At 46.4% G+C, this 13578-nt stretch overlaps 1 protein-coding gene across 1 annotated transcript in view; it reads right to left on the bottom strand.

Moving 5' to 3' along the window:
• DCP1A (decapping mRNA 1A) overlaps window positions 1-11486 on the bottom strand; it is a 68160-nt gene extending 56674 nt beyond the window's left edge. Inside the window, exons 1-3 of the mRNA XM_040407767.1 lie at window positions 11330-11486; window positions 9789-9829; window positions 4497-4624 (exon numbers count right to left, since the gene is read on the bottom strand). Coding sequence (XP_040263701.1) covers window positions 4497-4624; window positions 9789-9829; window positions 11330-11464 — 304 coding nt within the window. The 5' untranslated portion in view covers window positions 11465-11486. The remainder of the gene's footprint in view (window positions 1-4496; window positions 4625-9788; window positions 9830-11329) is intronic.
• Between the last annotated feature and the right edge of the window lie 2092 nt (window positions 11487-13578).

The following is a 13578-nucleotide window of genomic DNA, read 5'->3' on the forward strand; positions in this document are numbered from 1 at the left end:
TAATCCCCTTTTTCATGTATCATGCAGAGACATTAAGAGGAATTGTGCTTCACTACTGACACCGCCGGTGGCATCTACAACGCAGATGACAGGAGCATCACAGACCTCGTGTACAGAGACGTTTCCACCTAGAGATCCAGCTGGCCTCTGCTCTAGTGTCTGGCTACTGCTAGCAAAGCAGTCACATATCAAGGACATCACATAATTACCTCCTAGTTGTTTAGTGGCCTGAGAACTATTCTCTGATAAAGATCTCCAAATCTCCTGCATAAACAGAGTAAAAGGCTATGGACAGCTTTGGGGGCAATGTCTTATTATTGCATTGTACTCATTTTGGACTAAAAATCCTTTTTTAATTTGGTCTTTATTAAAAATGTTGAACCCTTTTCTCTGTACAGCCTTGAGATTCTCTAGTAACCTGCTGTCTGTTTTCACTCTGTTTGATCAGTAAGCTCAGATGTCGGCTCCATATCTCTGACCTACTAAACACTCATTATAGCTCAATTCTTATTTTACTGATAAGAATGTGGCATACATAAGTGTTTATGACCTTTTTGTAATTTAGTGATAAGTACCATTCTGAAAGCAAGACAAACAGCTAACCCTTTGTGATAGAACGGCTGAATATTTTTAATAAAGACCAATTGAAAACAAATATATTTTTAGCCCAAAATAAGTAAAAGGCAATCATAAAAAAGGTGCAAATAGTCTTTAAATGATTGCTTCTGCCCAGAAGCAAAGTTGCCAAAGTTGTCATTGCCAAAAAAAACTCACTTCATGTTCTTTGAGAACAGTCCTATAGAAGTGAAAGGAGGGAGGTGTCAGGGACGTTCCCGCGACAGTGAGTGGCAGGAGATCGGTGAGACTAGCAACACATGGTTTGATCTGACAGGTTTTCCTTGTGGATCAATAGGCGTCTGTGTTGTTTCTGGTAATGGCCTCACCCCTTGCCTCCAGGTGTTGCTTATGTGGTCATTTAACCTTCCTTATTTATTGTTGCTTCTCCCACAATGCTGTGCGGTTTATAGCTTCAGTTGAGGATAGCTGGTGTGTGGATCTCGGCGGAGTTCCTGGTGCTTCCATAACCCTCTTTGAAGTTAAGTCTTTCTTTTCCCTTTTTGTATTTTGTTTGGGTTCTGTGTGTTGCATCTCCCTATTGTTTGTATTAGGCCTGAAGGAGACTCCTGTTCGTCCTTCCTTTTGGAGGAACAGGTAGTCTCGTCCCTGCCATTAGTACCAGGGTCCTATAGGACTCTAGGTATTCCTGCATATGAACACACCCACCTATGGGGTCTGTTCATACTGGTAGTCAGTCAGGATTTTGGTTAGGGTTTTACTAGGAGGTGTCCATCATCCTTCCCTAGTTCTCAAGCCCGATTCCCTGTTCCCCCCCCTTGCCTCTTAGGCCGAATGCACACGGCCGTGTTTCGTGGCCGAGAGCGGTCCGTGGTATGCCGGGCTGGATTCCTGTTCAGAGCAGGAGCGCACGGCGTCATTGGTTGCTATGACGCCGTGCGCTTCATGCCGCCGCTGCTGTACAGTAATACACTATACAAATGTATTACTGTACAGCAGCGGCAGCATGAAGCGCACAGCGTCATAGCAACCAATGACGCCGTGCGCTCCTGCTCTGAACAGGAATCCAGCCCGGCATACCACGGACCGCTCTCGGCGGCGGAACACGGCCGTGTGCATTCAGCCTTATGCTCGGTGTGGTGTTTCCCTCCCACACTGAAGCTTGACAGGTGGCTGCACAATCCAGCACTTTGCGGGCTCCATTCTAAGTATAAGTATGGATCCCAGAGGTGCAGGGACCTGCCCCTATCAGACATTTGGGGCATATTCTAAAGATATGCCCCCAATGTACAGTATAAGATGGGAATACCCATTTAACTCAAAATGACTCATTTACAAATGATGAAAGTGGATTTTTGGCCGAATTAGATATCTGCAGGCAATTAAGTACACCATGGGCGAATGAGCAGCAGAATGGTCAGATATACTCCTGGTGGTTTGGGGGAACAATATCCAGCTGACAGGTTTGCTTTAAAATCAAGATAAAGGACAAAAACAGTATACAGTAATGGCTCCAGACAATAAGAAGAGGATTTGGCCAAAATACCCAAGTGTGAAGGAGGCCCTACAGCAGACTAGTGGGAAACTGGGCCCAAAGTTGGTGAAGCAGGAGATATATATATATACATACACACACAGTGGAGGAAATAATTATTTGACCCCTCACTGATTTTGTAAGTTTGTCCAATGACAAAGAAATGAAAAGTCTCAGAACAGTATCATTTCAATGGTAGGTTTATTGTAACAGTGGCAGATAGCACATCAAAAGGAAAATCGAAAAAATAACTTTAAATAAAAGATAGCAACTGATTTGCATTTCATTGAGTGAAATAAGTATTTGAACCCCTACCAACCATTAAGAGTTCTGGCTCCCACAGAGTGGTTAGACACTTCTACTCAATTAGTCACCCTCATTAAGGACACCTGTCTTAACTAGTCACCTGTATAAAAGACACCTGTCCACAGAATCAATCAATCAAGCAGACTCCAAACTCTCCAACATGGGAAAGACCAAAGAGCTGTCCAAGGATGACAAAATTGTAGACCTGCACAAGGCTGGAATGGGCTACAAAACCATTAGCAAGAAGCTGGGAGAGAAGGTGACAACTGTTGGTGCGATTGTTCGAAAATGGAAGGAGCACAAAATGACCATCAATCGACCTCGCTCTGGGGCTCCACGCAAGATCTCACCTCGTGGGGTGTCAATGGTTCTGAGAAAGGTGAAAAAGCATCCTAGAACTACACGGGAGGAGTTAGTTAATGACCTCAAATTAGCAGGGACCACAGTCACCAAGAAAACCATTGGAAACACATTACACCGCAATGGATTAAAATCCTGCAGGGCTCGCAAGGTCCCCCTGCTCAGGAAGGCACATGTGCAGGCCCGTCTGAAGTTTGCCAATGAACACCTGAATGATTCAGAGAGTGACTGGGAGAAGGTGCTGTGGTCTGATGAGACCAAAATAGAGCTCTTTGGCATTAACTCAACTCGCTGTGTTTGGAGGAAGAAAAATGCTGCCTATGACCCCCAAAACACCGTCCCCACCGTCAAGCATGGGGGTGGAAACATTTTGCTTTGGGGGTGTTTTTCTGCTAAGGGCACAGGACAACTTATTCGCATTAACGGGAAAATGGACGGAGCCATGTATCGTGAAATCCTGAGCGACAACCTCCTTCCCTCTGCCAGGAAACTGAAAATGGGTCGTGGATGGGTGTTCCAGCACGACAATGACCCAAAACATACAGCAAAGGCAACAAAGGAGTGGCTCAAGAAGAAGCACATTAAGGTCATGGAGTGGCCTAGTCAGTCTCCGGACCTTAATCCAATCGAAAACCTATGGAGGGAGCTCAAGCTCAGAGTTGCACAGAGACAGCCTCGAAACCTTAGGGATTTAGAGATGATCTGCAAAGAGGAGTGGACCAACATTCCTCCTAAAATGTGCGCAAACTTGGTCATCAATTACAAGAAACGTTTGACCTCTGTGCTTGCAAACAAGGGTTTTTCCACCAAGTATTAAGTCTTTTTTTGTTAGAGGGTTCAAATACTTATTTCACTCAATGAAATGCAAATCAGTTGCTATCTTTTATTTAAAGTTATTTTTTCGATTTTCCTTTTGATGTGCTATCTGCCACTGTTACAATAAACCTACCATTGAAATGATACTGTTCTGAGACTTTTCATTTCTTTGTCATTGGACAAACTTACAAAATCAGTGAGGGGTCAAATAATTATTTCCTCCACTGTGTGTGTATGTATATATATATATATACTTTCATGTTTTTAAGCCCATTTTAATCCCCAATATTTTAATTTTTTTAATTAGCTGGAGCACTCCTTATTTTAGTTTAAAGGGGTTATTTACCCCCAGGAGCCTTTCGAGCAGACACCCCAGTGTGGCTGGACCTGTGAAGGCAATCACACTTACCTGATCCCTGCTGCCGAGTTCCCAAATTCACCCCCCCCACGTCATTGCAGCTTTCCCTGTGTCAACATCCTGTTTGACATGGGTCACTTGGGCACTGCAGCCACCGACTAGGTGTAGCGGTGACTTGTCCCCCATGCATCATGTTACAGGGTCATGTGACATATAGGAGACATGCCACCACTGCAGCGGATGCAGACGCAGGGAGACTTGAGAGCTGCAGCCGAGCAAAGGGAATGAAGGAGGCAGAACCCAGCGACAGGGATCAGGTAAGTAATATTCCAACAGCAGATCCAGCCATGCTGTCTGAAAGACCCCCAGGGGTGAACAAACCCTTTAATGCTCATTTGCGAGTGAGATTTTGGAAACCTTGGAACAAATTGCTAGTTTCGTACCTCGAATATAATAACTGGAGGAACCTCTAATGTATATAACCATCAGGGCTCCACAGATGGAAAAAGAATTCAAACACACATTTACTACATAGACAGCACTTACGACTTGAGTTCCGATACAGCAGGAAAGGTTCATGAAGCTGAAATTCAAGGTCCTTATTGATGGGCTCCACCAAATTGTTCATATTAAGCCTATTCATTATTGTGAAACCATGGCGCGGTGACGCTGATCTACAAGGAGAAATGAGAGGATGCGCCTTAGACTGCAGTAAGTTCCCGAACAGGCATTTTTAATATTTTTTTACATTAAAACTTAAAAATATTCATCAGTTTTGTTTCCGCAGCTCTGATGCAGATCTATGTGACTCCAGGTTTACGGATTACAAACACACCCTATGTGCAGGCTGATACTGCAGTCAAGTATTGCTCCCCTTCTCCGGAGCACTGTGGGGGTGTTGTTGGTCACAGCATGTTCATTTTCTCTCTGAAATCACAGCCTAAACAGGAGCAATGGGGAGCTTTCAAAGACAACACCCAGCGAGCTCTGCAAGTCCTCAAGCTGCCATGTCAGAGCAAGCAAAGCTGCTTTCCCACTGCACCTGCAGCGCCCCTGAGCCACATGTGCCAGAAAAGTGTCAGTCTGCTGAGCTATTCCCTAGATCAGGCAAGCTCAACCTGCGGCCCTCCAGCTATTGTAAAACTACAACTCCCACAATGCCCTGCTGTAGGCTGTTTGGGCATGCTGGGAGTTGTAGTTTTGCAACAGCTGGAGGGCCGCAGGTTGAGCATGCCTGCCCTAGATAGAGGCATCCAGTAATTGTAAAGTAACGGCAACAAGAGCAGTGTCAGAAAAGTGAGTAATGATTATATTTTTAACCACTTTCATCTCTCCTTTTTTGAAATATTCCCCTTTATGGAAATCCTAATTAATTATTAAAATGAGAACATTTCATTTGAAGCATTTCACCCAGTGTAAAGAGGTTGTCCGGGAATACATCATTTCTAACAGGTGTCGGCATCCGGCCTCCCCTACTGATACCTGCTCCCCACCTCTCCGGTCCTCTGCGCTGACTCCCACGTTGGACATGGTAACCCGATTCTCTTCAGTCAGCTGCTGGCTTCAGCGGTGATGTGTCCCTGGTGGCATTTCCATAGGGGTTTAGAACATGTTCACATCACCACTAGTTATTTCCGTTCTTTTGCTCCGTTTGAGGAGCAGAACAACAAAAATAACAGAAGTGCCGAAAAACAACAGTCGAAAAAGACCACGCCGACTATAATGAGGTCCATTCGGGGAGAAAGAAAATAAGCCCTTAGATTGGAAGATGGAGATGCGGGAGCCAGCATGGAGGACCGGAGCAGCGGGGAGCAGGTAAGAAGGTATGACAACTCCTTTAAAACGTCCCATCCACGTCTTCCTTCTATTCTTCACATACAGCTATCCGTTTATGGTCTCCTGTCATTGCTGAAATGCGGAATAAACCCTTATCTACTCAGAGCTCATCTCTTAGCTCTTCTTCTGGTTAAGAACTCTATGGGTTCAGTTTTTGTGCCTCGAAATCCTGATCAACAGCACAGCAGCTGAAGAAAGAAACTGCTGTACTGGCAGAACTGAGGAAAGCTTCATAACGGTAGCAAAATAAACCCGCCACTTGGTTTTCCAGTAGTAGAAAAGCAATACGACAACACTACTACATGGATAGATTTAATAAATACTCTCCCATAGCCATAGAGACCTACTTATTATTTTGGCTATGCCTAAACCGTGTTCCATTTTGCTGTATTATATCTTTGCGAAAGATTTATTAAGGGTTTAGCTAGTTTTTTTGTGCAAAAAAGTTTCTATGAGGAGGTAAGTTCTAGACTTGACAATGGATGTCGTATATCTGGACTTCTTCAAAGCATTTGACACTGTACCACATGAAAGGTTAATATATAAAATGAGAATGCTTGGACTGGGAGAAAATGTCTGTAAGTGGGTAAGTAACTGGCTGAGTGATGGTGGTTATTAACAGAGGGTGGTTATTAACGGTACACACTCAGATTGGGTCACTGTCACTAGTGGAGTACCTCAGGGGTCAGTATTGGGCCCTATTCTCTTCAATATATTTATTAATGATCTTGTAGAAGGCTTGCACAGTAAAGTATAAATTTTCGCAGATGACACTAAACAGTGTAAAGTAATTAACACTGAAGAGGACAGTATACTACTACAGATGGATCTGGATAGATTGGAGGCTTGGGCAGAGAAGTGGCAGATGAGGTTTAACACTGACAAATGTAAGATTATGCACATGGGAAGGAATAATGCAAGTCACCTGTACATACTAAATGGTAAAACAATGGGTAACACTGACATGGAAAAGGACCTAGGAATTTTAATAAACAGCAAACTAAGCTGTAGAAACCAGTGTCAGGCAGCTGCTGCCAAGGCCAATAAGATAATGGGTTGCATCAAAAGTAGCATAGATGCTCGTGATGAGAACATAGTCCTACCACTTTACAAATCACTGGTCAGACCACACATGGAGTACTGTGTACAGTTCTGGGCTTCTGTGAACAAGGCAGACATAGCAGAGCTGGAGAGAGTTCAGAGGAGGTCAACAAAATAATAACTGGAATGGGGAGATTACAGGACCCAGAAAGATTATCAAAATGAGGGTTATTCACCTTAGAAAAAAAGATGACTGAGGGGAGATCTAATTACTATGTATAAATATATCAGGGGTCAGTACAGAGATCTATCCCATCATCTATTTATCCCCAGGACTGTGACTGTGACGAGGAGACATCCGCTGCGTCTGGAGGAAAGAAGGTTTGTACACAAACATAGAAGAGAATTCTTTATGGTAAGAGCAGTGAGACTATGGAACTCTCTGCCTGAGGAGGTGGCGATGGTGAGTACAATAAAGGAATTCAAGAGGGGCCTGGATGTATTTCTGGAGTGTAATAATATTACAGGCTATAGCTACTAGAGAGGGGTCGTTGATCCAGGAAATTATTCTGATTGGAGTCAGGAAGGAATTTTTTCCCCCTTAAGTGAGGAAAATTGGCTTCTACCTCACAGTTTTTTTTTTTGCCTTCCTCTGGATCAACTTGCAGGATAACAGGCCGAACTGGATGGACAAATGTCTTTTTTCGGACTTATGTACTATGTTACTAAATTTCACTATTTATATCAACTTAGCTTTCTTGCAAAATGTGTCAAATCTACTACATAGCATGCAAATTTGGAGCTTCTTGTGTATTTTTACACTGTCTAAATGTGAACTGCAGGGCCAACCCGCATAAAGGGGTAATCACATCTTATACGCCATTAAATGGGTTATCCAATACTGTTTAACAGACCTATTCATAGTGGCTGAGCCCACAATGGGGTTCATTCTTACCTGGTGCCCATTGCAGCTGCATCCCTCCATGGGCACCCTCGGGTCTCTGAGAATCAGCCTCCTGTTGACGGGCGTCATGTGACCACATCACTGGTTGCAGCTGTGACCTGCAGTTCGTCCATGGGTCACTGCTGCATGGGTGACAGGTCACCCATGCAGCCAGTAATTGGCTGCAGTGGTCACGTGACACCCGTCAACAGAATATTGATTCCCAGAGATCCAGGACCTGCCAAGGGGGCCGTGCAGCGATGCAGCCAAAATTCACCGAGGGAAACCAGGTAAATATGAACTCCACCACGGGTCCGGCCACTCTGAAAAGGAATGTTAAAAATGTTTAGTCTTCGATAGGAGCGGGTCCCAGTGGTGGGAGTTGTTGCGATACCAAATTTTTGATTGGGTTTCGATACCATGAAAAAGTATTGCGATGCTCGATACCACGCGAAAAAAATAAAACCAAAAAAAACACCTGCATTCCGCATTTAAAAAAATGGCGAATCACGCAGTTTTTATTTATTTTTTCTGTTCCGGCGTTCACCGCATTGATTTTTTAAAATATTTTAATAGTTTGGACTTTTCTGACGTGGCGATATGTAATATGTTTATTATTTATACATTTTATATGTGAAATTGGGAAAGGGGGCGATTCATACTTAAAATTTTGGTGGGGGTTTTTTTTTTCCTTTTTTTTTTTTGGGGGGGGGTTGAGAGGGGCCGGCGCACTGTGCAACCAATGATTTTAATGGGGGTTGAGGAGGGCGCACTGCGCCACCAATGATAATTACCCCTTAATACAGGAGGCGGGTACTGGCAGATCAGGGGCAGATCATTGCCGCACCTAGGGGTTAACTGCCGCTAATCGCAGGGTGCCGGCAATGCGATTCTGCTGCCGGCACCCGCCTCCTGTATTATGTGTTAAAGACTACTTTTCCTGGGTCCAGAGTTTCAGTATTAGGCTACACAGAGCGGCGCCCAGAGATGTCCCTGCACTTACCATTATTCCTGGGCGCTGCTCCTGTCGCCCGCAGTGCCCCATTACGGTCTCCTCTCCTGCTTCACATGCTAATTACTATCTGAGCAATGGGGAGGAGACATCAGCTTCTCTAGTGGGCGTTCCTTCTCCCTGGCTGTAGCACTGTCCTATCACAGCGCAGCACAGGGAAAAGGAACGCCCAGGAGAGACGCTGATGTCTCCTACCCATTGCTCCGATAGTAATTAGCATATGGAGCAGGAGAGGAGACAGTAATGGGGCACAGCGGGTGAACGGAGCGGCGCCCAGGACTAATAGTAAGTGCTGGGACATCTCTGGGCGCCGCTCTGTGTAGGAAAAGTCCTATCATTGGTGGCGCAGTGCGCCCGCCCCTCTCTCCGTTCATTGGTGGCAGCAAAGGGGGAGGGAGACATTGCTTCCTTCTCCCCTGTGCTGCTGAGAAAACATGAGCGCGCTGACAGCAGTGCGCTCATGTTCAGAGATACTAGACTGCGCAGCAGCGCAGCCCAGTATCGAAAAAATGGAAATCCCGGTATCGTATCGATACCGGGACAAAAGTATTGATTGGGTATCGAAATTTCGATACCCGCAACAACCCTAGGTGGGATCCGCACCTATCTCCAGAACGGGGCACCAGAAGGGAAGGGAGAGCAGCGATGCATGCGGGGACGTCCTCCATTCTCTAGTATGGGAGTTCCATAAAATAGCCGAACACTGGCTTGGCTATTCACAGCATTCCCATAGAAGCTTAAGGCTATGTTCACATCACCACTAGTCATTTCCATTGCCCTGTTAGAGAAGCAGAACAACAAAAATAACAGAAGTACTGAAACCAAAAGACTGGAAAAGACGCCACCAACTATAGGGAGGTCAGTTCGGTTTCCTTTCACATGTCTGTATGCAGGACTTTTTAGTCCTCTCTTTTTCGGTGGAATCTGCAACGGAGGCGCCTCTAACACAAATATGAACATGCCCTAATGGACAAGTGTAGCAATGGTAAAGTTGTACAATACATACCTTGTATAGACAAATAAGGTGCCCTCCATGTCAGTTTTCTCCTGCAATGAACATAAAACACACACAAAGTGAGAGCAAAGCTTATACCCTGGAACTAGGAGCAATTCCTACAAGCCTTCAATGCAAAGAGGCAAACTTTACTTTAATGATATGATGTGAAAAAGTTGAACAGAACAAGTTGAGTCGTTTTTGATCTATCAGGCAATCTGAAAACCAAAGACGAGCTAAACCGGGCATCGCAGGGGATCCTGTGGGTGAAGCTGGCCATTGATTGGCGGTGACATGCATGAAGAAGGCACATCACACTTCTGGTCCAGGTGGATCTCAACTGCCCAAACTTTTGTTTATGGGATGACAAGCTGCTCCCAGAGGTGTCTGTCAGCAGCTTTTTCTAATCCCCCCCCCCTTCAGAACACATGTAAGAATGCAAGTATGCGTGTTGTCTGTGGGTAAAGCTTGCACAAAAGAAATAAACTAGAGCACAAAATGCTCTAAAATAATAATATTAATAATGAAAAGACTAGTCATCTCTTTATTCCTGCCAATCCAGTGGTCTGTTTACAGGCACCCAGCACGTGACCACAGCAGCCAATCAGTGGCCTCCATGGTGCGATACTACTGACATCATGGCTCCTGTCGGTGGTACCAGTACTGTGGGACATGGGGGGGGGGCTTTCCTCCCTATCTATATCATGTGTAAGCTGTCCTCCCTGGATGCATTCTACCCCTCTCCACACTCTGATCTGCCATGTACAACCTCCTCCCCCCCCCCCCCCCCCCAGCTGCTGTCTCTTAAAAAAAACAAAACACTTATCATGCAGGTTAAAGGGGTATTCCGGTTGTCCCCTATCCATTAGATCGGTCGGGGATCTACCGTTCACAGGAACAGGGGCCCGGTAGCATCCCCCCCTCCCCCCCGAAATGAACAGAGTGGTCATTAGGGCACGCGTGTGGCCATTCCGTTCATTTCCATGGGAATTCTGGAGATAACAGAGTGCAGTACTCAACGGCCTCAGGAACTCCAGTAGAGAGGAATGGAACGGCCATGTACATGTGTAACTGGCGGCTCCATTCATTTCAGGGAGACTGCAGGAGCCCCCGTTCTCGTGATCAGTGGGGGTCCCAGCAGTGGGATCAGGTGGTTTCCAACTGCCCGATCTGAGACAGGCTGCTCCCATTAGTGTTCCCCCCCCCCCCCCCCCCCCCCCCCCCCATTCCGAAGACATGAATGCCCTGCCCAGAACGGGAGGGCCAGCTATTGAAAGTCTATGGCCATATAGGGGGCACTGCCCATACAGGGGGCACTGTAGGGTTTTGGTTCGTGAGCCCGGGTTTCAACCACATGCAGTAATAATAATGTGGTGCACACATTCACCAGTATCAGTACTGGTGCCCAGTGGTGTGCCCCTCACTAATTCCACCATACTCATGACAGGGCATCATGCATATGGACCAGAGGGCACACTGGAGGCAAGGTAACATGCCTGGCAGTAGTACCAGGGCTGTGCTGGGCACCATTACCAGCTGCCCGCCTCACTCACCCACTCGTTAGCCTTGGCGCTGAAGCTATAGAGGGCAACCTGCCCGGAGACGTCAATGATGGTGCTGATGTACGGGTCATTCCGCCGGAGAGCGGCCAAGCTCATCTCCTGCTCCACTTTACTCCTCGCCTCCATCTTGGCCCCGGAGAGTACGACCTGTGCACCATCTTAAACGTTCCCTGACTACCGGGAGCCGAACACAACGTTCCGACCGCAGAACGGTTCCGGCCAGAGTGAGTCAAACCAGGAAGTTTCTGGAAAGCCAGGGGCGGCCATTGTACAGCGCAGGAGCTGCTGTGTGTCGGTGGTGATGTCTGACCAGCAGTGCCATGATGAAGTGGTGGAGTAGGAAGTGAATGTGGCTCCACCATGAACCCCAGCAGAAAGGGGTGTAAGGCTATGTTCACACAGTGAATCCGCCACCTATTCTGCAGCAGCAACATCTGCGTTTTTCAGTTTTAATCCCGCAGATCTCCTTGCAATTTGGGGCTCATGCACACGAACGTATGTATTTTGTGGTCCGCAAAAAAAACATGACATCCAGGTGACGTCCGTGTTACATCCGTCCGTTTTTTGCAAACACTACTACGATGAGTTTCCATGGGGTTTCTCTCCGTCCACACCGCAAAAAAAATAGAACGTTCTATTATTTTTTTTGCAGTGCGGACGGATCATGGACCTATTCAAGTTGAATGGGTCTGTGTCCATCTGCGGAATTGAGCCCCTAACCTCATAGAATGGAGCTAAACCGCAAGCAAACTCCCGCAGGGGCTTTACTTGGTGTCTGAACAGAAACTGCATCAAGAACGGGCATGGAAGTGATCCGCTGCCAAATGAACGGCGGCACAGGCTCCCAAAGGGAGGCGGATTCAGAGCAGATGCTGGACGTTTTTTGGCGCAGGGTCTGCTCTGAAATCCAAGGCAAAAATCTGCCATGTGAACACAACCTAACACACCCAGCTCCTTAGTTGCTGCGCCTACAAGTTTATTTCTATTATTCCCTATGGGGAAAAAAAAAAAACATTTTCACGGAAATCTCACAGAAATTTCACTTTTGGAGAACAAAAAGAAAAAAATAATTCCCAGAAAATAAAGGACTGTACAGAACGCTGTAGGGTCTGTGGTAGAACTTTGTAGATGAGGGCATCTGGTAACTGAAATAAGAAGGCAGGTCCTAGAGCTCCCACTGAAGAGCCCCAAGGAGGGGAATATAGGCTACTTTCACACTTGCAGCAGAGGAATCCGTCGCCGGACCTGCCTGCCGGATCCGTCAAAACGTATGCCAACTGATGGCATTTTAAGACTGATCAGGATCCTGATCCGTCTTACAAATGCATTAAAATGCCGGATCCGTCTTTCCGGTGTCATCCAGAAAAACGGATTCGTCATAAATTTTTTTCACATTTTTTCTGTCTGCGCATGCGGCATTCCGGCAAGTGTTCCGGATTTTTGGCCGGAGATAAAACCGTAGCATGCTGCGGTATTATCTCCGTCCTGAACAGTCAAAAAGACTGAACTGAAGACATCCTGATGCATCCTGAACGGATTGCTCTCCATTCAGAATGCATGGGGATAAAACTGATCAGTTCTTTTCCGGTATTGAGCCCCTAGGACGGAACTCTATGCCGGAAAAGAAAACCGCTAGTGTGAAAGTACCCACACAGGCGTGACACATGCCGCTGGGCCCACACATCAAGACCTCCAGGAGCCATCCTGGTGTATATTAGGGTAGAAATGTATGGGATCGCACCGCGAGTCGCAAAAAATCCAACCCTGTTAGATGTTTGTGCTGCAGTCCCATACATTTCTATGAGATCATCGCCACTTGGCAATCCTGGCCACGACAGCTGTGTAGCCGTACTCTTAAAGGGGTTTTCCGAGACACCAGTATCTGATTGGTGGGGGTCCAACACTCGAGACCCCTGCCGATCAGCTGTTTAAGAAGGCAGCGGAGCTCGCAGTAGTGCCACAGTCTTCTCGCAGCTTTTCCTAAACCAGTGGCGACATGTTCATCAGTCACATGTTGTAGGAGCAGCTCAGCCCCATAGAAATCAATGGGGCTGACCGCGATACTATGCACAGCTTCTATACAATGTACGGCTCTGTGCTTGGTGAGCAGGGAGAAGGCCGTAGCGCTCACAGGACCGCCGGTGCCTTCGCTAACAACTGATCAACAGGGGTCCCAGGTGTCAGACCCCACCGATCATATAATGATGAGGATAAGTCATCAGTTCTAAAGTCTTGGAAAA

This window comes from Bufo bufo, chromosome 9, assembly GCF_905171765.1.
Source record: "Bufo bufo chromosome 9, aBufBuf1.1, whole genome shotgun sequence".
NCBI classification, from domain to species: Eukaryota; Metazoa; Chordata; class Amphibia; order Anura; family Bufonidae; genus Bufo; species Bufo bufo.